The sequence below is a fragment of the Ovis aries genome, chromosome 15 (genome assembly GCF_016772045.2).
Source record: "Ovis aries strain OAR_USU_Benz2616 breed Rambouillet chromosome 15, ARS-UI_Ramb_v3.0, whole genome shotgun sequence".
NCBI classification, from domain to species: Eukaryota; Metazoa; Chordata; class Mammalia; order Artiodactyla; family Bovidae; genus Ovis; species Ovis aries.
Window position 1 is genome coordinate 33,399,418 of NC_056068.1, and position 24,901 is coordinate 33,424,318.

General features: G+C 42.9%; 2 protein-coding genes, 2 non-coding genes and 1 pseudogene across 6 annotated transcripts in view; all 5 read right to left on the reverse strand.

The window, feature by feature from the left end:
• Positions 1-7,413: 7,413 nt before the first annotated feature.
• LOC132657867 (large ribosomal subunit protein uL16-like) lies at positions 7,414-24,758 on the reverse strand (annotated as a pseudogene). The gene is made up of 2 exons (XR_009596618.1): positions 24,689-24,758; positions 7,414-23,968 (listed from the first exon to the last, which is right to left on the reverse strand). The product of XR_009596618.1 is annotated as a large ribosomal subunit protein uL16-like (transcript).
• On the reverse strand, positions 20,325-24,758 carry HSPA8 (heat shock protein family A (Hsp70) member 8). The gene is made up of 9 exons (XM_012095633.3): positions 24,689-24,758; positions 23,759-23,968; positions 23,262-23,467; positions 22,962-23,114; positions 22,323-22,878; positions 21,915-22,117; positions 21,470-21,668; positions 21,045-21,277; positions 20,325-20,759 (listed from the first exon to the last, which is right to left on the reverse strand). Exons 2-9 carry the CDS (start codon positions 23,961-23,963, stop codon positions 20,562-20,564), a joined length of 1,953 nt encoding a protein of 650 aa, XP_011951023.2. The 5' UTR covers positions 23,964-23,968; positions 24,689-24,758; the 3' UTR covers positions 20,325-20,561.
• The window catches only part of CLMP (CXADR like membrane protein), a 114,657-nt gene continuing 110,080 nt past the window's right edge, over positions 20,325-24,901 (reverse strand). For both annotated transcript variants that reach the window (XM_015100968.4, XM_015100967.4), the window contains 2 exons: positions 24,689-24,821; positions 20,325-23,968 (listed from right to left, as the gene is read on the reverse strand). The gene's annotated coding sequence lies outside the window, so the exon portion shown is untranslated. The remainder of the gene's footprint in view (positions 23,969-24,688; positions 24,822-24,901) is intronic.
• On the reverse strand, positions 20,873-20,956 carry LOC114118597 (small nucleolar RNA SNORD14). Its single transcript, XR_003591836.1, has one exon. It is a non-coding gene; the product is annotated as a small nucleolar RNA SNORD14 (small nucleolar RNA).
• Positions 22,190-22,277, reverse strand: LOC114118596 (small nucleolar RNA SNORD14). Its single transcript, XR_003591835.1, has one exon. It is a non-coding gene; the product is annotated as a small nucleolar RNA SNORD14 (small nucleolar RNA).

Below are 24,901 nucleotides of genomic sequence, written 5' to 3' on the forward strand. Positions count from 1 at the left end.
TGAACCTGTGTCTCTTATGTCTCCTACATTGGCAAGCAGATTCTTTACTACTGCACCACGTGGGAAGCTCTCATATCTGACATAGTAGCCCCCAAATTGCTTTCTGTTATTTCAACTCAGGAAGAGTGAACATCAACATTTTAGGAATCCATGAACTAAAATGGACCTAAACAGGCAAATTTAATTCAGATGACCATTATATCTACTACTGTGGGCAAGAATCCCTTAGAAGAAATGGAGTAGGCCTCATAGTCAACGAAAGAGTCTGAAATGCAGTACTTGGGTGCAATCTCAAAAATGACAGAATGATCTCAGTTCGCTTCCAAGGTAAACCATTCAGTATCACAGTAATCCAAGTCTATGCCCCAAACACGAATGCCAAAGAAGCTAAAGTTGAACAGTTCTATGAAATCCTACAAGACCTTCTAAAACTAACACCCAAAAAAGATGTTCTTTTCATCATAGGGGACTGGAATGCAAAAGAGGTAAGTCAAGAGATACCTGGAGTGATAGGCAAGTTTGGCCTTTGAGTACAAAATGAAGCAGGGCAAAGGCTAACAGAGTTTTGCCAAGAGAATGCACTGGTCATAGCAAACACCTTCTTCCAAGAACACAAGAAATGACTCTACACAGAGGCATTACCAGATGGTCAATACTAAATCAGATTGATTATATTCTTTGAAGCCAAAGTTGGAGAAGTTCTATACAATCAGCAAAAACTAGGCCAGGAGCTGACTGTGGCTCAGATCATGAACTCCTTATTGCAAAATTCAGACTTAAATTGAAGAAAGTAGGGAAAATCACTAGGCCATTCAGGTATGACCTAAATTAAATCCCTTATAATTATACTGTGCAAGTGACAAATAGATTCAAGGGATTAGATCTGATAGAGTGCCTGAAGAACTATGGACGTAGATTCATAATATTGTATAGGAGGTGGTAATCAAAACCATCCCCAAGAAAATGAAACACAAAAAGGCAAAATGGTTGTCTGAGGAGGCCTTACAAATGGCTGAGAAAAGAGGAGAAGTGAAAGGCAAAGGAGAAAAGGAAAGCTATACCCATCTGAACGCAGAGTTCCAAAGAATAGCAATGAGAGATAAGAAAGCCTTCCTAAGTGAGCAATGCAAAGAAATAGAGGAAAACAATGGAATGGGAAAGACTAGAGATCTCATCAAGAAAATTAGAGATACCAAGGAAGTATTTCATGCAAAGATGGGCACAATAAAGGACACAAACAGTATGGACCTAACAGAAGCAGAAGACATTTAGAAGAGACGGCAAGAATACACAGAAGAACTGTACAAAAAAGATCTTAATGATCCAGACAACCACGATGGTGTGATTACTCACCTAGAGCCAGACATCTTGGAGTGTGAACTCAAGTTGGCCTTAGGAAGTATCACTATGAACAAAGCTAGTGGAGGTGATGGAATTTCAGCTGAGCTATTTCAAATCCTAAAAGATGCTGCTGCTAAAGTGCTGTACTCAGTATGTCAGCAAATTTTGAAAACTCAGCAGTTGCCACAGGACTGGAAAAGGTCAGTTTTCATCCCAATCCCAGAGAAAGGCAATGCCAAAGAATGTTCAACCCTATAAATTGCACTCATTTCACATGCTAGCAAAGTAACGCTCAAAATTCTCCAAGTCAGGCTTCAAGAGTATGTGAACGGAGAACTTCCAGATGTTCAAGCTGGATTTAGAAAAGGCAGAGGAACCAGAGATCAAATCGCCAATATCCACTGGCTCATAGAAAAAGCAAGAGAATTCCAGAGAAACATCTACTTCTGCTTCATTGATTATGATAAGGCCTTTGACTGTGTGGATCACAACAAACTGTGGAAAAATCTTAGAGATGGGAATACCAGACCACCTTACCTGCCTCCTGTGAAACCTGTATGCAGGTCAAGAAGCAACAGTTAGAACTGGACATGGAACAACAGACTGGTTCAAAATTGGGAAAGAAGAATGTCAAGGCTGTCTATTGTCATCTTGCTTATTTAACTTACATGCAGAGTATATCATGCGAAGTACCAGGCTGGATGAAGCACAAGATGTCATCAAGATTGCTGGGAGAAATATCAATAACCTCAAATATGTGGATGACACCACCCTTATGGCAGAAAGTGAAGAGGAACTAAAGAGCCTCTTGAAGGTGAAAGAGGAGAGTGAAAAAGTTGGCTTAAAACTCAACGTTCAGAAAACTAAGACCCTGGCATCTGGTCCCATCACTTCATGGCAAATAGATGGGGAAACAATTGAATCAGTGACAGACTTTATATTCTTGGGCTACAAAATCACTGCAAACAGTGACTTCAGCCATGAATTAAAAGATGCTTGCTCCTTGGAAGAAAAGCTATGACCAATCTAGATAGAGTATTAAAAAGCAGAGACATCATTTTGCCAACAAAGGTCCATCTAGTCAAAGCTATGGTTTTTCCAGTAGTCATGTATGGATGTGAGAGTTGTACCATAAAGAATACTAAGCATGGAAAAACTGTTGCTTTTGAACTGTGGTGTTGGAGAAGCCTCTTGAGAGTCCCTTAGACAGCAAGGAGATCAAACCAGTCAATCCTGGAGGAAATCAATCCTGAATATTCACTGGAAGGAATCATGCTGAAGCTGAAGCTCCAATACTTTGGCCAGCTGATGCAAAGAGCAGACACACTGGAAAAGACCCTGATGCTGGGAAAGATGAGCGCAGGAGAAGAAGGGGATGACAGAGGATGAGATGGCTGGATGACATCACCGACTCAATGAACATGAGTTTCAGCAAATTCCAGGAGATGGTTAGGGATAGGGAAGCCTGGTGTGCTGCAGTCCATGGGGTCGAAAAGAGCTGGACATAACTGAGCAACTGAACAACAACAGCAACTTCAGCTCAGCTACAGATGCCAGTTCTGACCTCAGAGGAATCCTGGAATATATCCACACTCTTCAACTATCAAGGGTATGTAGCCCACAGATTCACTGCAATCCCTATCAAATTACCGATGGCCTTTTTCAACAGAACTAGAACAAAACAATTTTTAACTTTTTAAATTAAACACAAAAGACCCTGAATAGCTAAAGCAATCTTGTGAAAGAAAAACGGAGCTGGAGGAATCAGGCTCCCTGACTTCAGACCATACTATAAAGCTACAGTATAGAACAGTATGGTACAGGCACAAAAACAGAAATACAGATAAACGGAACAGAACAGAAAGCCCAGAAATAAACCCATGCACCTATGGTCAATTAATCTACGATAAAGGAGGCAAGAATATACAATGGAGAAAAGACAGACTCTTCAATAAATGGTGCTGGGAGAACTGGACAGCTACATGTAAAAGAATGAAATTACAACATAGAGTTTCAACACCATACTCAAAAATAAACTCAAAGTGAATTAAAAACATAAATGTAAGACCATATACTATAAAACCCTTAGAGGAAAATATAGGTAGAACACTTTTTGACATAAATCATAGCATAGTTCAAAAGGATACAGGCACCCCAATATGCATAGCAGCACTATTCAAATTAGCAAAGACATAGAAGCAACCTAAATGTTCACCAACAGATGAATGGATAAAGATGTCATACATATATACACTGGAATATTACTCAGCCATGAAAGGGACTAGAAATAATGCCATTTGCAGTAACATGAATGGCCCTGGAGACTATCATACAAGTGAAGTAAGTCAGACAGATAAAGACCAATATCACATAATATTACTTATATGTGGAATCTAATAAAACAAGATGATACAAATGAACTTATTTACAAAACAGAAACAGACTCTCACACTTACTAACTTATGGTTACCAAAAGAGAAAGGAGGTAGGTATAAATGGGGATTGAGTTTGGAACTGACATATACATACTGCTATATTTAAAACACATAATACTGTATAGCACAGGAAACTCTGCTCAATATTGTATAATAACCTAAATGGGAAAAGAATCTGAAAAAGAAATATGTACAACTGGATCACTTTGCTGTACACCTGAAATTCACACAACATTGTATATCGACTTAGTCCAATACAGAATAAAAAAAAATTTTTTAATAAGTTTTTAAAAATTAAAAGAGAAGAGTAGGTAGCCTAGCCACCCCAAGCTTTCCTTTTCCAGCCTAACAGAGCCTTACACTGTTTTCTTCACTGTGGACTCCTTAAAACGGAGAGTTTCTGGCTCATTTCTGTGCCCCCTTGGATTCAGCATACCATCAAAGTACACGTGGTGCTTTCTTGGCATTGATGTGAGTTGTCAGATGGCTGTCAAGGTTGGGAAATGCTTTGTATTGAGCCCAAACCAGCCTGTCCTCAAAGCAAGTGACCTGTGCAATTCAGGACACCACCTCTCCCGCGTGAGGCTGTGGCATGATTACAGTGAGGACTCCCCGGAGGAGAACTCTCCATCCCACCACATAGGGAGAAGGGAAGGAGGCTGGGAGGCAAATGCAGAGGGTGGGTGGGTGTGTCCTTTGCAACTTCCCCCATCACCTGGCCTGGCTGCCCTCTCCTCCTCAGGTCACCTGAGACCTCTGAAGCATTAGCTCGTGGAGATCCTTGTAAGAGCAGTGAGCCTTCAGGAGGGATCAATCTTTGCCAACTGCAGAGAGAGTCTTGCCTGGCACTGTTCACGGTAGACTCAGTACAGCACGAAGAGGAACCAAACCAGCTTGGGAGTCACTTGTGGTCATATTTCTGCCGTGTCACTTCCTATGTGATCTTAGGCAAGCAACTTGGGCCTCATACTCAGTGGAAAATTAGAGTCAATAACGGCACTGAACTCAGAGGGTTGTTACTATTCATGACACACAATGAATGTTCAATATATATTAGCTATTTCTGAGCACTGGTTACTTGACATTTTACAGAGTGTCATTGGCTACCCTGTCATTTAAACCTTTACACACCTGTGACTGGGTATATCACCTGCTTTTTACACTGAAAATAAACTGGCCATGCAGACAAGAAGAGGCAGTGCCAGGGTTTTTGAAACCAGGGCTAACTCTAGAACCAGGGCTTTAAGAGCCCTGGGGAAATTGGTGGGAAGTTTTTGTTGCTGCTGTGATTGGAGGCACTGTGGCTTTCAGTGAGGGTGGGGTGGGGCTGGGGGTGGGTTTGATTCTTTGCAATACCAAGGTGGTCAGCTCTGCACATCAAAGAAATTTCCTTCCATATTCCCAGTGATTTCTGAGTGTCTCCTGGATATTCACATAGGTGGAAAAGCTTTATATGATGTTGCACACACACACACAAAAAATAAGAAGTCTTTTTTAATTTAAAAATAAACTGAATTTTTCCTGAATGTAAATACCATGTAAAAGGAGAAGTGAAATGTCCTTCTTTCAGTTAGGACAACACAAAGATTTGGTCAGCGTTTCAGAAGAGCCTGTCTTGACAGCCATGCAGTGATGTCTGAGGCATCAGAACAGTGAGCTGAATTCTGCTCTCACAAGGATTCTTCAGAAGGGGTTAGCACCCCACAATTATGCCTTCCAGTTTAACCGAACTTGAGCATCTGTCTATTAAAACACACATCAATTTATCGCAAACAGTTTTTTTTCACTTTTTCAGATTTATAATTAGAGTATTAAATGGAATATTTTGGTTTCTTATGAATTTCATTCCAGAATAGTAAAGAGGATATTACAGAATATTTGTTATAAAAAAGAAGTTCAAGCTCAAGGGGGTTAGTAACTCCACTGCATTGTAGTATATGCTTTACAAAGACTGATAGGATTTAAGTAGTCAAGTTTCCACTCAAATTCACACCCTGTGTCTGAGATCATGCAAGATTTTCCTTTTGTTCCTTTCTAAGCCACAACTAGAAACTATGTCCCTTGATTCAACAGGTATATACTAGGTGCCTACCCCCCAAAAAAGAGCACGTAGCAACTACCTCTAAGATAGGTATTAAATGAGAAAACGGAATCTCCCAGAAGTCAGAAACAACTTTGGTACAATTCTTAGAGGGAAATTATACTTTCAAGTAAGCATTTTTCAGGGACTTCCCTGGTGGTCCAGTGGCTGAGACACTACACTCCCAATCCAGGAAGCCCAGGTTCAATCCCTGGTCAGGGAACTAGATACCACATGTCACAACTAAGACCCAGCAGAGCCAAATAAATTAATTAATTTTAAAAAAAGAAAAGAAAAGCATTTTCAGGAGGAAAACTTATTGAGGTTTGCACAGCAGGGTGAACATGCTATGCAGACCCCCAGAGCTCTGACTCTGCTCCCTGATTCCTAGGGAAGGAGGGCCTAGAAAGAGTGGGGGAGGAATGTGAAAATGAAGAAGCCATAGTCTGTGCCTCAGAGGATCTCACTGTTGAGGAGAGAGCCAGACACACAGACAGCTCCAAAATGTGTGCAAAGCACTCTACTGAAGGTGCGGAATGATTAGGGAGCACTGAGTGGGGGAGTCACCCACTTTGCCCAGAAGAATCTGGAGAGGGACTATTTCAGCTTTTGAAAAATGAATATCACCAGGTGGAGAGGAAGAAGGAAGCCATTCTAAGCCCACAAGTCCCATCTTGATGACTTTCTTCTCTCTTGGCCCGACCTATGCGGGTTCTCCCTAAGCTATCTCTGAAAACCACATCTTGCAACACTTCCTGCTTTTAGTTTCAGTCATTTCCTTTAAATTGAGAGCACCTGCGTTTCTTGCATTAGTCTTCTTCCTCCATCTTGGTCTCTGCTGGCAGTTTTACATTGGAAAGATTGCCATGCTCAAATTTACCCTTAATACAAGCATGATACCAAAACTCAATTCATTAAAGAATATCTATGAAAAACCCAAAGTTAGATGTCCATTGACAGATGAATGAAGAAAGAAGTAGTGGAACATATACACAATGGAATGTTACTTAGCTATAGAAAAGAAACACATTTGAGTCAATTCTAATGAAGTGAATGAACCTAGAGCCTATTATACAGAGTGAAGTAAGTCAGAAAGAGAAAGATAAATATTGTATATTAACATCATACATACAATATCTAGAAAGATGGCACTGATGATCCTATTTGCAGGGCAGCAAAGGCAATGCAGACATAAAGGATAGGCTTTTGGACATGGGTAGGTGAAGGAGAGGGTGGAATGATTTGAGAGAGTACATTGAAACATACATATTACCATATGTGAATTTGCTGTATGATACAGGGAACCTAAACCTGGTGCTCCGTGACAACCCAAGGATGGGGAGGGAGACTCAAGAGAAAGGGGATATATGTCTCCCTATGGCTGAATCATGTTGATATATGGCAGAAACCATCATAGCACTGTAACTACCCTCCAATTAAAAATAAAAGAAAACTAAAAAAAAAAACCCAACAACTTCAAAGTTAGTATCATACTTAATGGTGAAATATTAAGTGCTTTCCTCCTAAGATCAGAAACAAGGCAAAGGATGTCCACTCTCACCGTTCTATTCAACATTTTATTGGTGGTCTCAGCCAGAGCAATAAGGAAAGAAAAAGAAGTAAACTTTCCATACTGGAAAGGAAGAAATAAATCATCTTTCCTTGCAGATAACATGATTGCTTATGAAAAAGAAAGCTTAAGAAACTCGGCAAAACCAGTATTGGAATTAATAAGTGAATTTAGCAAGATCACACAATATGTGGTCAACATTTGAGTTCCACTGTATTCTTGCAAAGTAGAAGCAATTAATTGGAAAATGAAAATTTTGAAACTATTCTATTTACAGTAGCATTTAAAAATGTAAACAGAAATCAATTTAACAAAAGGCAAAAGATTTCTTCATTCTAAACTATGAAACATTGCTGACAGAAATTAAAGAAGACCTAAATAAATGACAAGACATGCCATGTTCATGGATTAGTATTTAGTAATATTGTTTAGATATAACTTTAGTCATTAAAATACCAAGATCCCCTGGAGAAGGAAATGGCAAACTGCTCCAATAGTCTTCCTAGAAATCCCCGTGGACAGAGGAGCCCGGCAGGCTACAGTCCATGGAGTTGCAAAGAGTTGGAGACCATTGAGCAGCTTAACAACAACAACAACATTAAAATACCAATTATAATATAAGAAGGCAATTTTTAAAAAAGAAATGAGTTGATTTTTAAAATATGCATGGAAAATAAAAAGATCTAGAAGAGTCAAAACAAACTTGAAAAAGAAAACAACGTTGAGGAACTCAGACTGCCTGATTTGAAGATTTGCTATGGAGCTATAGTAATCAGACTTAAATACAAACTTAACCAAGTTTAACTATTCCAATTATCTACCGCTACATAACACATCACCCTAAAACAGTAGCTTAAAACAATCAATCATTGATTTTGCACATGGTTGACTGGGCTCAGCTGACCAATTCTCACTCAGGGGCTCTCTGAATGAAGATATAGTGGTTGGTGGCTGGGGCTAGAGTCATCTCCAAGGCCGCTTCACTCACATGTCTGGTGCCCAGACTAGGACCATGCAACACCTGGGTCTCCTCAAGCTTCTCTCATAGTGGTCTTTCCACATGGTGGACTCAGGATCAGACTTCCTTTCAGGGCAGCTGAAGAGTCCTCAGTGAATGTCCAGAGAACCAGGTGGAAGCAGCAGAAATTTAAGAATCTAGACTTGGAAGTTACTCAGAGTTACCTGCTCCACCTTCTATCCATTAGAAGTCTGGATAGCCAGCCTGCATTCATGAGAAGAATTAAGACTCCATACCTTGATGAAAGGAGTGCCCCACCCTGAAAAAAAAAAAAAAAACAACTGCAGATATGTTTTAAAACCACCACATAAACCAAATAAGGGCCTGAAATAAAAATCACTCTTGGCCTAAAAGAAAGTATGGTAGAAATAAGAAAGCATCTGATAAAATGATGAGAAATAACATTTGGGACTATTTGAGCTTCCAAGGCAATGGCACCCCACTCCAGTACTCTTGCCTGGAAAATCCCATGGGCGGAGGACCCTAGTAGGCTGCAGTCCATGGGGTCGCTAAGAGTTGGACACAACTGAGCGACTTAACTTTTACTTTTCACTTTCATGCATTGGAGAAGGAAATGGCAACCCACTCCAGTGTTCTTGCCTGGAGAATCCCAGGGACGGGGGAGCCTGGTGGGCTGCCGTCTGTGGGGTCGCACAGAGTCGGACACAACTGAAGCGACTTAGCAGCAGCAGCAGCAGCAGCAGCAGCAGCAAGCTCCTGATGAGCTTCATCAGCAATGACAGGCAGGCAAGTAGAAGACAAGAACCAGGGTGAGAGAGGGACCTGTCCCCACCTCACACAAAGTATGGTCTTACTCAACTATATGAGGTCCTCGCCTTTCTTGGACCTGCTCTTTCTCATCCTGGGCCCTCTCCAACTGAATACCTCCACTGAATAGCGTGCCCTTCCTGTTTCCTGTGGCTACCTCTGACTTATTCTTCGGGTTCACTTTAGGCTTTTACCCCTCCAGGAAGCCTTCCCTGACCCCCAAGCCTGGGTCAAGGCCCCTCCTGTGGAGTGCCATAACTTCTTGTACTTTGCCTGTTTTCAGGGATCATCAGTGTCTTGTTGCTATTTACTTATTGATACCTCTACTAGAGGTGAACTTCCCTGAGGGCAGAAGAACTGCTTCACTGAACAACTTCAGTGAGGGCATGCAATTTTCCTGAGCTACAACAAGACTCAAAGCCACACAAGCAAGTAGCTGCTTTGTCCCAAGATGGCGTGCACCACGTCCTTGCACCGGCAGACCAAAGCCGGGCAGAGCAGGTCTGACGAGTGATTAGCTCCACTGTGTGAATAGCCGACAATGCCATCTGCTCAACCGTGGCCTCCCCTCCAGCCTCCCCAAATCAGCAACACCCCTTCCCAGCTCCTCTCTGAGAGTAGATCGACCTGCTTCCCGCTAAAACCATAGACGCGATAATAGGAGGAAAAAAATAGGGTTAAGGGCAGGACAATTGGTGGCAACGAGATGAACACAGATTAATGATGCGGGCCTCGCCCTGGCCACCCCAGCCTGGGCTGGCGAAGGTTCATAGTTGATACCCATTAAAGAGCTTAATGAAATAATTATAATTCACACCCCAGAGTATCAAAGAATCAATACTGGGGAACTTTGGGCCACTCTGGGGGTGGCATCCCACCGGCTTCACAGTTCAGCACAGCGGGCAGAGCCAGTGGAAGTAAATGCAGTTGACACGGAAGTTGCATTAAAAGAGGGCAATAATAGATTAAAAGCTGCCGGGATCCTGGTGACTGACCGTCAATACCCTTTATCCCCTACCTCGCCCCAATTCTGCCCCCTCCATGCACTATTAGTCCAAATCGATGGGCTGTCCATTGACATCACCAGCTCCAGCATTAATGCAAGCTCACAAAAGAAGCTCGGCCCTGTATTATCACTCCTCTCGCTTCCAAATTACCACATAATGCAGGCCACGGGCAGCTTGTGACATGTTAACACTATACACGATTTGTTGGGATTGGACTAAATATTTCATGGCTAAAGATTTCATCAGAGACTTGATGACAGAAATAAACTGCTGCCCAGGGGGAAATCACTGGAAATAATAGAATTAGGCATTGTTGGACAATCCAGAGGGACCAAGGGCTTGTAAAAGGATATAAGGGAACGCTGTCCACAGCTGGCGGCCTGCGGTGTGCCTGCTTCTGAGAAAGAGACTGCAAAGAAAGGCTTTTGGTTGGTCCCCCATAAGAACAGGTATTCAGATTTCAGCTGGTTTACTTTCTATTCTTGAGCAAAAGCTGGGGAGGGGATCCTCGTCTGTGATGACCGGGAATGTGGCCATCACAAGGTGATTGAGTCCCCTTCACCCCAATTTTTAAAAAATGGCTAAAAGTCCTAATCCCCACAACTTCAGAATGTGACCTCGTTTGGAAATAGTCATTACAGAGGTAACTGGTTAAAATGAGGTCACTATGGTGGGTCCTAACCCAGCATGACTGCTGTCCTTATTAAAAAAAAAAAAAGGAATTCGGACACAGAAACAGACATGCACAGAGGGAAAAAGATGTGACCCATACAGGGAGAAGACAGTCACGTGACTGGACTGATGCATCTTTAAGCCCAAGGATGCAGGCAGCCATCAAAAGCCAGAAGGGAGGAGCCGGACCCGTCCCTCCCTGAGTATTCGAGAGCATGGCACTGTCAACACCTTGATTTCTGACTGCTAGCCTCCAGAACTGTGACAATACATTTCTGTTAAGTTTTTGGTACTCCGTAGGGGTTTTGGGAGGCAGGGAAGTAGGATTTATTGCTAGGCATGCATGAGTAAGGAGGGGACAGCCCAAGGCTCTCATGCATACAGGGCCTGCCCTCTGTCCAGAGGACCACGGCTGGTTGAGTATCTGACCCCCAGCCACAGGGAAAGAACCACTCTTCTGCCACCGCGTTTCCAAAGTTATCCACATTAAACTTTGAAGATCCTCACTTCTGGGGAACTTCTGGTGTCCAGGGAACTTGAACTTGGCCCTGAGGAGGGCCTCAATCACATGCTTCTTGTTCTGCAGCTTGGTGCAGATGGACATCGTGACTTGGCCAGTGTGGACCCTGGCCACTGTGCCCTGGGGCTTTCCAGAGGCACCGCACAAACCTGTCTGGAGCCTGTCAGCTCCAGGACAGGACAACACCTTGTTGATGAGGATGATGTGGAAGGGTGGAGCTGTATTTGGATGTGAAAGCCAGCTATGCCTCAGCTTTTCACCACTTTTTGTACTTGCTGGCACAAATATGGGCAGCCTCCAGGGCTTCGGAAGAGAGCTGCTCATACTCATCTGACCCCGTGTGGCCACAGAGAGGGAACTCATCCAGTTTTGCCTTCTTCCGCATCACGTCAAAGATGCATCTCAGCATCAGGGACACCTGGGCAGAAGTGAGACTTTGGGTACGGCTTGCTCTTAAAATACCGGTAACACTGGGCATGGTGGTGGCCCATGATGACACCAGGATCTTCAGCGGCATGCCGAAGGGAGAGTTACAGATTTTTTGATGTGGACCATTTTTAAAGTCTTTATTTAATTTGTTACAATATTGCTTCTGCTTTATGTTTTTGTTTTTTGGCCATGAGGCATGCGGGATCTTAGCTCCCGACCAGGGATCAAATCACCGCACACCCTGCATTATAAGGTGAAGTGTTAACCATTGGACCACCAGGGAAGTCCCCTAAGTTTTTGGTACTTTGTTATGGCAGCCTTAGGAAATGTTAATATTATCTAACTAATAGTTAATAATACTAGCTCTTCTAATACTTACTCTATGAGTCAGGCACAGAGCTAAACATTCTACATACACTGGCCAATTTAATGCTCATAACAAGCCTAATGGTTGATGACTATAATCCCCATTTCATAGGTAAAGATACTCAGTTTCAGAATGAATAATTTGCCCAAGGTCACAAACCCAGTAAATGGCAGAGCAGGTCCCAGACGGACACATAAGAAACACTAAATCAACAAAAAGATTTCTGGTGAATATTTGCAGGGTTTCTCAAGTGGTTACTTGCCTGCAGCTTGCTTTCTGTCAGCCCACCAACCTAACTGTTTCAACTCCTGGGTTTGGAATCTGTATCTGCTTGGTTTGAGTGTCCGCAATGTCTCAATGGGAAGTGTAGGCATTAGAAAACAATAGCACAGGACTTCCCTGGTGGTCCAGGTCCAGCAGTCAAGATTCTGCACTTCTGCTGCAGGGGTCGTGGGTTTGATCCCTGGTCAGGGAACCAAGATCCTGCATGCCGCAAGTGTGGCCAAAAAAATAAAACAGCACAGGGCAGTGGGGTGATGGGAGAGTATGGCGAAAGGGTCTAAACTTTCAGTCACAAGATAAGTAAGTTTGAGGATCTAATGTACAGCCCCATGATTATATTTGACAATATATGTACTGAATACTTAGAAACTGCTAAGAGAGTAAATCTGTTTTTTTTTTAATTGGAATATAACTGCTTTACAATACCGTTAGTTTCTGCTGTATAATGAAGTGAATCAGCTCTATATATACCTACATGCCCTCCCTCTTGAGCCTCCCCACTAGGTCACCGCAGAGTACCAAATTGAGCTCCCTGCGCTATACAGAAACTTTCTATTTTACACATTGTAGTATATATATATTCCAATCCCAATGAAAGGCAATGCCAAAGAATGCTCAAACTACTGCACAATTGCACTTACCTCACACACTAGCAAAGTAATGCTCAAAATTCTCCAAACCAGGCTTCAACAGTACGTGAACCGTGAACTTCCAGACGTTCAAGCTGGATTTAGAAAAAGCAGTGGAACCAGAGATCAAATCCCCAACATCTGTTGCATCATCAAAAAAGCAAGAGTTTCAGAAAAACATGTACTTCTGCTTTATTGACTACGCCAAAGGCTTTGACTGTGTGGATCACAACAAACTGTGGAAAATTCTTCAAGAGATGGCAATACCAGACCATCTGACCTGCCTCCTGAGAAATCTGTACGCAGGTCGGGAAGCAACAGTTAGAACTGGACACAGAACAACAGAGAAGAGAGAAATATCAGTAACGTCAGATATGCAGATGACACCACTCTCATGGCAGAAAGTGAAGAAGAACTAAAGAGCCTCTTCATGAAAGTGAGAGAGTGAAAAAGTTGGTTTAAAACTCAACATTCAGAAAACAAAGATCATGGCATCTGGTCCCATCACTTCATGGCAAATAGATGGGGAAACAGGGGAAACAGTGGAAACAGTGTCAGACTTTATTTTGGGGGGCTCCAAAATCACTACAGATGGTGATTGCAGCCATGAAATTAAAAGATGCTTGCTCTTTGGAAAAAAAGCTATGACCAACCTAGACAGCATATAAAAAAGCAGAGACATTATTTTGCCAACAAAGGTCCATCTAGTCAAGGCTATGGTTTTTCCAGTGGTCATGTATGGATGTGAGAGTTGGACTGTGAAGAAAGCTGAGCGCTGAAGAATTGATGCTTTTGAACTGCGGTGTTGGAGAAGACTCTTGAGAGTCCTTTGGACTGCAAGGAGACCCAACCAGTCCATCCTAAAGGAAATCAGTCCTGAATATTCATTGGAAGGACTGATGCTGAAGCTGAAACTCCAATACTTTGGCCACCTGATGCAAAGAACCGACTCATTGGAAAAGACTCTGATGCTGGGAGGGATTGGGGGCAGGAGGAGAAGGGGATAACAAAGGATGAGATGGCTGGATGGCATCACCGACTTGATGGATATGAGTTTGAGTGAACTCCGGGAGTTGGTGATAGACAGGGAGGCCTGGCGTGCTGCGATTCATGGGGTTGCAGAGTCGGACACGACTGAGCGACTGAACTGAACTCAGTGTATATATGTCAATGTTACTCTCTCAATTCATCTTACTCTACCTTTTCCCCAACCCATGTCCACATGTCCATTCAAGAGAGTAAATCATAAATGTTCTCACCATAAACAAAAAGGAAATGGCAATTATGTAAAGTGATGGAGGTGCTAACTAACCTTACTGTGGTAATCACTTCACAATATGAGTATCAAACCAACACGCTGCACTCCTTAAACTGACACATTATATGACAATTATGTCAGTAAACCTGGGGATAAAAAGGAAAACCAACACCCAGCCAGCATTACTTGGTTCCTTGAGAGTAAAAATCTTATATTCACATACACCCTCTTTCTCCCTCCCTCCCTCTCTCCCCTCTTTGTGGAAGCCAGCTCTGCAACTTCTTTTACAAACCCTCCCAAATTTTTAAGTGCTTTGTTGAAATACTGTATCTGTACCACACAATTCATTAATTTATCTATTTAAAGTATCCAATTCAGTATTTTAACATATTCACAGAATTATACAACTATTGCCACAACTAATTAGAATGATCTCATCATTCTAAAACAAAACCCCATACCTGTCTGCAATAACTCTGCATCTCTCCCCAACTGTCCTTTCCCCCAGCGTTATGAAAGCCCCCATTTCTACTTCCTATCTCAAAAGATTTACCTATTCTGGACATTTCATATAATCAAGGATCATCTACGTTAGAGCATGTATCAATACTTCATTCATTCTTATAGCTGAGTAATATTCCATTGTGTGGATATATCGTTTTATTTATCCATTCATTAGTTGATGGACATTTGGGTTATGGTCTTTTTTGAGGTATTGTAATACTGTGTGTGTGTGTGTTTGTGTGTGTGTCTGTGTATGTGTGAGTGCTTGTGTGGATGTATATTTTAATTTCTCTTGAGTACATAACTGGTAGAATGCCTGGGTCATATGTTAATTAATTCTAAGCTTAACTTTTGAGGACCTGCCAGACTGTTTCGCAAACAGGTTGCTGCATTTTACATTCATATCAGCAGTGTATGAGGGTTCCAGTTCCTATACATCCTTGCCAACTGTTCCTGTCCAGACATCCTAGTGACTCTAAACTTCTCACTGAGGTTTCGATTGCCATTTCTCTGATCGCTAATGATACTGAGCATCTTTCCCTGTGCTTATTAACAATTTGTATCTTCTTTGGAGACATACCTATTTAGCTCAGTTGTCCCTTGTACACACTGGTTTCTCTTTTGAGTTTACAAGAGTTTTTTAGTACCTTTTAGATAGCAGTACTTTATTAGGTTCAATAGAGCCTGTCTATAATGCAGGAGACGCCAGAGATACGGGCTCAATTCCTAGGTTGGGAAGATCCCCTGGAGGAGGGCATGGCAACCCACTCCAGTATTCTTGCCTAGAGAATCCCATGCACAGAGGAGCCTGGTGGGCTACAGCCCATAGGTCACAGTTAGACATGACTGAAGTAACTGAGCATATACACACACAAGTATTTTCCCCAATTCTGTGGGGCGCCTTTCTTCACTGTATTGATAGTGTCATTTTAAGCACATTTTTAATTTTTATGAAGTCCAATGTATCTATGTTTTCTTTTGTTTTGTGTCTAATCCAAGGTCAGGAAGATCCACAGCCTTTTCCTTAGGGCCCTGGGGTTGGCTGCATCCTATGAACTACAGCCCAGCTTATTAGGACAGGCCTCAATCTTCCTGGCAAGCTCTGACTGTCCTCATACTGCTCAGCACACTCACTCCCCATATCACCCAGATCTCAGGGGCAATCTAAAAAGAGCAAGCGGTCCCTTAGGCCAAAGACTGACAGCTGTTACTGCCACGTCTCCTTAGGCTAGAGCTGCTCCAGGCTTGATCATTTCCTTACCTCATGCAGCCCCAGTTTGGTTCCCCAGCTCTGCAATGAGTGACTGTAGCAAAGATCTGTATGGAGTCTGAACCCAGCCAGCCTCTCACCACTCCAAGAGCCATGACCAAACCATCATAAAGCTCAAAGAGAACACATTCTACCACTCACCTCTTGGGTACCTGCCCCACCCCTTCTCATTTGCTATTACGTGCTTATATAATGTGCCAGACATTATACGGGAGTGTGTGGATATTCTCACATTCATTCATGAGCTTGAGTTTAGTGAGGAATTCAAACATTTCATACAGGTACTGAGAGTCTAAGGGGTCAAAGTCAAGGGTGATGAGGGAAATAACGTTAACAGTTTAAACTTGGAAAAATGGACCATGAAGGAATCAGGAGAGACTATTTTCTCTTCACAAGGAGACTCTCCTTTTTTCCCTTCATCCCTGCACATGTCAAAGCTCTGTATCTGACCTACCTGTCTCAAGTTACTCTAAAGTCTCTACTTAAACCCATACACCCCACCAGGGCACCTGTTAAACTTCCTCAGCTGGGGATGCTTTGCCTGGAATGTGAATGTGAACATTTGAGGCTGACTTCCTTCCTCAGCATTTGCTGTGCTTCCAGTTAGGCAACTTGTGAAACAAACAAAAAGCACAAACCTAAGTGAAAATGTTCCAGCAGCCTCCCTCAGCTGTCATTTTCTAAATTGCTTACTGCCATCTAGTGGATAAAGATGTCCTTATAGCCATACAAAGACTACTGCACTCCATTCCACCTGGTTGTTCAGTTGCCCAATAGTGTCTGACTCTACAACCCCATGGACTGCAGCACGCCAGGACTCCTTCTCCTTCACCAACTCCATTCCATCTTAATAGAATTGAAAAGGCTATTTTTTCTATGAAGGTATATTGTACAGTAATATTGTTGAATCAAATACCCAGTATTGTTGGAGCAAAGCACTGTTTGCCGGCATCGTTTTATTAGAACATTTTAAGTACACAAAGACTGCAGTAATATTTTTGGGCATAAATGTATGGCTTTGGCTTTTAAAGACAAAAATTATCCTTTAGCAGTTTAGAAGTACAATTACTATTACTCAACTAGAGTAATACAAATACTTTTCTAAACACAACCATAGCATTGTTAAGTGTTAGTAAGTCCAGCTGAAACGAGGGTGTAACTCTTAAAAGTGGACATGGAGATTGAGGGACCCTGAACTTTTTGCTCTCTTCCCAAGTCAATGGCACGCTGTGCAAAATTTAAAAGCCAGGCATCCAGAGGCATGACTCTTTATAACCACATTACAATAATCCACACAGAAGTAAATTTGCTTTGGTCATCCTGTAGAGACTTACATACGCACAGCCAGATGACCCAATCGTCGTTCTACGGTTGTTAAAAGATAATCAAATAAGGTAAGATTAAATGGAAACCATTTAACTTCATTTAAACTGAATGGGAAAAAAATGCTGTCCTTAGGGCCACCTTCTCCGCATCTTTTCCTAAACTGTAATGAACAACCTAATTCATACACATTGCTAGCGTCTTCCCACAGTAAGGATGCCGCCTTGCCACTGTCTTCATCTTGTGTGTGGCAGTCTCTCCTGCTACGCTAGAAGCTCATGAGGCTGGAACACATCTTTACCAGCTTCTGCATCTACTGCTGTCAGGGCTTAGCCCTCAGCAAGAAATTAAAAAACACTATCACAAAAATGAAAGACAAAAATTGACTTCAGTCATTGGGTTTCTCAAAACCCCAAATTACTTCAACTTCCTGCAAAAGCTAAGTCTCCAAGCTTGAACACCAAAGACTGGGGTGAGCGGGGAAACACCTAACAGGGAACTTTTTAAGTATCTGATGAATATTGGGACCAAAATCATTAAGTGCATTCCAAGTCTATTCAGTGATATCTCTTTGCAACCCTACAGATTGTAGCCTGTCAGATTCTCCAGGCAAAAATACTGGAGTGGGTTGCCATGCCTTCCTCCAGAACTTCCTGACCCAGAGATCAAACCTACATCTCTCCGTCTCCTGCATTGGCAGGCAAATTACTAGTGCCACCTGGGTATTAACTCCAACTTTTCTGATTACAAACTCCCTTGCTTTAAAAAAAAAATTCCTCAGTAAATGTGAAGCCCAGCTCTACATTGAGATGAGCCAGTGCCACTACACTGGTATGCAAGAGTAGTTCTAGAATAAAGTCTACCCAATACTTACATGCCTGACTGGTCTCCTCACCCAGTTTACTCAATCTGTTTTAACTTCTCAAGAGTCCTCATATGCATTCTTTCAGACTAAATACAGGAAAATCAGTGTAACTAGCAAATAGTTAATCCCTAACTTCTGCCAAACCCTATTATACAAGCCCTACAATGTATTATTTCTTCCATCTGTATAAGGGAAATAGTGCATTTTATTTCAATCTCATTGAAGAAACGTGTTTTGTTCAACCTGTAGTAATGGCTACCACCAATAACCTTTCATCGGTGTGTTTTGCGTTTCACCATCTTGTGAAGTGAAAGAGGTCTTGTTTCACTATCACATTTCATCTCCAATTTTCTTACCAAGATCACATAAATTCAGTGGTCTCAAAGAAAAGCCAAAACCAAACCAAAAATAATCCAAAAATGCCCCCATAGGGTTTGCACCAGGTCACCTTCATGAACTGGTGAAAAAATGACTCACTGCTGGCTCAGAATTTCCTAGAGCAATGTCAAACATTAACACCTAAGTCACAAAATAGCCAGTGTGATATGCAGTTTTACTGAATTCATCTTACTCAAACTGTTTTACCAATGACAGCCTACTAGCTATACCCAGCAACCTGTAAATAAAACTGTTTACTTAATGCAGAAACATTCTTTTGAACTCCAATCTATGTTGGTTGGTCACTCAAGAACAAAAAGCTACAGAGACTGGGGTTATTGGTCACTCTGCTGCTAAGTCGCTTCAGTGTCCGACTCTGTGCAAGCCCATAGACAGCAGCCCACCAGGATCCCGTCCCTGGGATTCTCCAGGCAAGAACACTGGAGGGGATTGTCATATCCTTCTCCAATGCACGAAAGTGAAAAGTCAGAAGTGAAGTCACTCAGTCATGTCCCACCTTCAGCGACCCCAGACTGAAGCTTGCCAGGCTCCTCAGTCCATGGGATTTTCCAGGCCAGAGTACTGGAGTGGGGTACCATTGCCCTGATCACTGCTGTGAGCTTTAACTGACTTTAAGACCACCATCTCTGGCCTAGTTTTTCCTAGATGACCACTAGGTGGCAGACTGCTATTAAGCAGGAATCATGAGCACATGGATAGTGCTAGTGGTTAAACGAAGAACCCACCTGCCAATGCAGGAGACCTAAGAGACACAACACAGGCTCCGTCCCTGGGCCAGTTAAGATAAAAGTTATCTTAACCCACTCGTCAGTACTCTTGCCTGGAAAATCCCATGGAGAGAAGCCCTAGTCCATGAGGTTGCAAATGTGAAACACGTATTATCTCAGAAAGATGACTTTACAGGATCCACATTCCCAGATGCAAAACCTCTGACCCATAGCCCAACAATCCTTTGATTCTGTCAACTCAAGCTTAAACAGCCAAAGTATACTGAGGCCTTTGTTCCCAAGAAAGCTTAAAGGCAGTCCAGTGTAATTAGGCTTGATAAGCACAACTGTTCAGAATCAGCTTTTGCCTCTTTTAAGTTCCTGAATTAAGGCTGGCTATGATTTAAAATGAAATCAGAATTAGATGGCCAATTTCTCAAACTTAATTACATGATGGGCAAACGCCGTCACTATGCCAACCCTAACAGCCAGCTTCACAACACCCAACTCCTAAGCCTCCCCCCAAGTTAGGAAAACAGAAAAGCCTATTAACAGGGCTTCACAGTAAGGTGGTCTAGTTGCAGACTGTGACCTGTTCACCCATTTCCTTGCCCAATTTTTGCCTCGTGTCTTCTGAACTGTTTCAATCACAAGATTTACTGAATATTTGAGATGCCTGTTCCCAACCTATAAAGCATCAGTATCTATAGCTCAAACTACATTAGTAATAACATAGACTTAGCACTATGTCAGTATAGTGATGGAAATGTTTACCCATTTTCCCACTTTACCTAATTCACAATCTGAGAACTAATGTACTATTATATTTAGCCAAAGAATTCCCAAACACTTACTACCCTTGTAAGCAGAGTCAAGACAATTTTATGGTGCCAATTTTAAATACAGTTTTATTTAAGACATTGCATTTTTCCACTTACAATACAGTGCTTGTAAAGTGCAATGCTTTTCCATGTGCACACACATTCCATGTTCAAGTATCAAGAATGCCCAGTTTATTTACTATAGCAGCTCAACTTTGTAACTGCCATGGGATTTGCTACAATTTGGGTCCTTCCATGTTTTGTGTGGAACAATGCTAAATCTATGCTAGGCTGGCTTAATCAACCTCTTCAATGGTGGGCCCAGAGGAGGCACCACCTGATGGAGGAGCTCCACCACCAGGGAAGCCCCCAGGCATTCCTCCTGGCATGCCCCCAGGCATGCCTCCTGCACTCTGGTACAGCTTGGTAATGATGGGGTTGCAGACTTTTTCCAGCTCCTTCTGCTGATGTTCAAATTCTTCCTTCTCTGCAGTCTGAAGAGAAATAAAAAAATTCTATTACCATATATTCTTTAAATGGAGGATTAAGTTTGATGCAATCAACCTGATACTATAAACAGCATTTAGGTTACATTGGAGGTCTTGGGTCACTCAGACATCCAAGGAAGGAACTGCCAACATCTAGGGTTCTGGTGGAAACCGCGAATGTTTTGGACCATTCATCATTGTGACCTCAATTTAAAAAACCAACCTAAGTTTTTGCTAAAGCCCTTAACACAAAAACCCCGCACCCTCAAGTTTCTAGCAATAATTACAAACCTGGTTCTTATCCAGCCAGTTGATTATTTCATTACACTTGTCAAGGATCTTCTGTTTGTCTTCATCATTAATTTTGCCCTGAAGTTTCTCATCCTCAACAGTAGCTTTCATGTTGAAGGCATAGGATTCAAGCGAATTCTTTGAAGACACCTTATCCCGCTGCTTCTCATCTTCAGCTTTGTATTTCTCTGCTTCTTGAACCATGCGTTCAATGTCTTCCTTGCTCAAGCGGCCTGTAAGATTAACCAGTGTTTTAGGTGCAATCTTTTATGCAAGAATAAACAACTACCCTGCAACTCCATTTAATGATTAAGTGTGATCTCTTGGCTCAATGCTCTTAGGGAAGCTTAAACACTTGGAAAATAAAACCCAAACTCTTAGAAGACCAGATCTCACTACACACACAATATGTAGCCCAAACTCACCCTTATCATTAGTGATGGTAATCTTGTTCTCTTTTCCTGTGCTCTTATCCACAGCAGAAACATTGAGAATGCCATTGGCATCAATATCAAAAGTGACTTCAATCTGAGGAACACCCCGGGGGGCAGGAGGTATGCCTGTGAGTTCAAACTTGCCCAGCAGGTTGTTATCCTTGGTCATGGCACGTTCACCTTCATAAACCTACAGAAATTACATTCATGTTACAGAAATACTACAAAAAGAGGAGAAAACTCAAAGTTTCTCTACTAGCTTAAATTTGGATAAGCTTGATTAGGCAAGACTGATCGCTCAGACATCCAAGGAAGGAGTTGGCCAACACAGGATTTCTGGTGGAAACTACGAATGGTTTTGGAATCCATCATCACAGCAGAACAAATCCTGCCCAATTTTATAGCAGCTCAAGTAAGCCAAACTGAGCCAGCTCACCTGAATGAGCACACCAGGCTGGTTGTCAGAGTAGGTGGTGAAAGTCTGTGTCTGCTTGGTAGGAATGGTGGTATTACGCTTGATGAGGACAGTCATGACTCCACCAGCAGTTTCAATTCCAAGGGAAAGAGGAGTGACATCCAACAGCAGCAAGTCTTGAACATTTTCAGATTTGTCTCCAGACAAAATGGCTGCCTGGACAGCTACATTAAAAAGAAAATTATTTTTTAAAGAAAAACCACAGTTGAACTCATTATCTTACTAACAATTCTCAATCGCTCAGACATCCAAGGAAGTTTTGCCATCATTAGCTGAAGCTTTTGGTGGAAACTACGAATGTTTAAAAATCATTCATCACAGCGGAATTTAGCTTAGGCCTCCTGACTGCTGTTTAAATAGAGAAATTACCTGCACCGTATGCAACAGCCTCATCAGGGTTGATGCTCTTATTCAGTTCCTTCCCATTGAAGAAGTCCTGGAGGAGTTTCTGAATCTTGGGGATGCGGGTTGAGCCACCAACCAAGACAATATCATGAATCTGAGACTTGTCCAGTTTGGCATCCCGAAGGGCTTTCTCCACAGGGTCCAGGGTGCCACGGAACAAGTCAGCATTTAATTCTTCAAACCGGGCACGGGTAATAGAGGTATAGAAGTCGATTCCTTCATAGAGGGAATCAATCTCAATACTGGCCTGGGTGCTGGAAGAGAGAGTGCGCTTAGCACGCTCACAAGCAGTACGAAGCCGACGGACAGCCCTCTTGTTCTCACTGATATCCTTCTTGTGTTTACGCTTGAACTCTGCAATAAAATGGTTGACCATGCGGTTGTCAAAGTCTTCTCCACCCAAGTGAGTATCTCCAGCTGTAGATTTGACCTCAAAGATTCCATCCTCAATAGTGAGGATTGACACATCAAAAGTGCCACCACCTAAATCAAAGATCAGCACATTTCTTTCTGCTCCAACCTGAAAGTTAAAATACAAATCATTTATTTTCATGTTTGTGATAACTCAGCTTTGACTCAAACATATATAAAACATGTATGTACCTTTTTGTCTAAGCCATAGGCAATAGCAGCAGCAGTTGGCTCATTGATGATTCGAAGTACGTTGAGACCAGCAATAGTTCCAGCATCTTTGGTAGCCTGACGCTGAGAGTCATTGAAATAGGCAGGTACTGTGACAACAGCGTTGGTAACAGTCTAACAAGAAAAAAGATTAAAACAAGTTGGATATGCAAAAATACATCTTCACCATTCTAGTTTTACTGCTCACTCTTTAGTCAGCCAGAACCCCACATTACCAAGAAAAGCGGTAACCTCCACACCCTCCTGCAGCACAGTGCTCACCTTCCCAAGGTAGGCCTCTGCGATTTCCTTCATCTTTGTCAGGACCATGGATGACACCTCCTCTGGATAAAAACTCTTCGTCTCTCCCTTGTATTCTACTTGAACCTTAGGCCTGCCAGCATCATTCACCACCATGAAGGGCCAATGTTTCATATCAGATTGGACAACGGCATCATCAAATCTTCGTCCAATAAGTCGTTTGGCATCTATCAAAGACATCAAATACTGTTACCTTGAATTTCATTATACAACATCTTTTCACTAAGAACTTAAACCCACCATCCTACTGACTAAACGCCTGTCAACTCAAGTTCATACAATTAAATGGATTCAACTTCTGAATAGCCATACTACAATTAGATTTTGAAAGGATAATCAAGTTTCCTACGGGTTATCTTTTCTTATTCTCAAGCATTTCATGGCCGCCTCACACTTAACAGCTTCTCAAATTACACACTGCCTAAATCCCTCAAATTCACACTACAATTAAGTCTTACCAAAAACCGTGTTGGTGGGATTCATTGCAACTTGGTTCTTTGCAGCATCACCGATCAATCGTTCAGTATCAGTAAAGGCGACATAGCTTGGGGTGGTTCGGTTCCCCTGATCATTGGCAATTATTTCCACCTTTCCATGCTGGAAGACACCCACACAAGAATAGGTGGTGCCAAGATCAATGCCAACTGCAGGTCCCTTAGACATGGTTGCTAAAGGGGGGGGAAAAGTGGTTAAAAAAGCAGATTAAGCACCAAGACATTTACCAAATCAACGCAACCTGGTACGACCGCTCTGAAAATTATACTTAGCACCTCACCCAAGAAACTCTGCCCTTGTCAGAAATAATCACGCGGGAGGGTCACAGCAAGCGTGTAAAGCGCTGCAGTAAGGTTGCCTTGCCAACCGCGGAAGCCGCCGCAGACAGAAAAACCAGCAAGGAGGGTCTGTTCTGCGGCATAGTTGAACACGTGGTCCCGTGCCCCGGGCTGAACCTTAGCCCTGCCCCCTACCCGTACTCAAAGCCGCAGGGCCTGCAAATGCCCTGAAGCCCCCTCCCCCATCTTGGGGCCGCGCCAATGATGACTTCCTCTTTGAAGAACACTGGGTCTTAAAACAAGGAAACAGAGCCGCCGACTCTTAAACCGCTGGCTCCACGCCCTGAGACGAGTGATGCCCCTTTCTCACCGCATGGCCTACCACGCCGCCTTCCCTCCGTGCCCCGGTCCTCCGTCGCGATTGACCCCTGGGCTACCGCCTCCCCTGGACAACAAAGCCCCCCAATCGAAGCAAAAGAATTGCCACACACCGCCCCCTCCCCCCCCGCCTGAGATGCTCAGAAAGCCCCGGGCGGCCGCAAATCCATGCAGCCTGCAGCGGCCTATATGCTCCCGACAGACCATCGAAGGCTGAAATATGTAGGCCTTACTTACCAAAAATGTAGGCCCGGCTCTGCTGGAGAAGTCAGCAATCTGGAAAGCTGCCGGTGCGTCCAATGAGACCGGTTTCCGCCCGCCGCCCCGTCTCTTATACCCTGCCTCAGAACCTTCCAGAAGGGGCCCGCCCCTGCCGGTGCCCATCATATCTCCCTCAGCCAATGGGAGTGCGGCCACCTCCGCAAGACCCAATGACGAACCCGGCTCTAC

Coding starts and splice junctions, on each gene's coding strand:
- HSPA8 (XM_012095633.3), bottom strand. CDS start 23,963: ATGTCTAAGGGACCTGCAGTTGGCATTGATCTTGGCACCACCTATTCT. Junction 21,669..21,914: donor AGCCTGGTGTGCTCATTCAG/GTGAGCTGGCTC, acceptor TAATTTCTGTAG/GTTTATGAAGGTGAACGTGC. Junction 21,278..21,469: donor TACCATCACTAATGATAAGG/GTGAGTTTGGGC, acceptor TTAATCTTACAG/GCCGCTTGAGCAAGGAAGAC.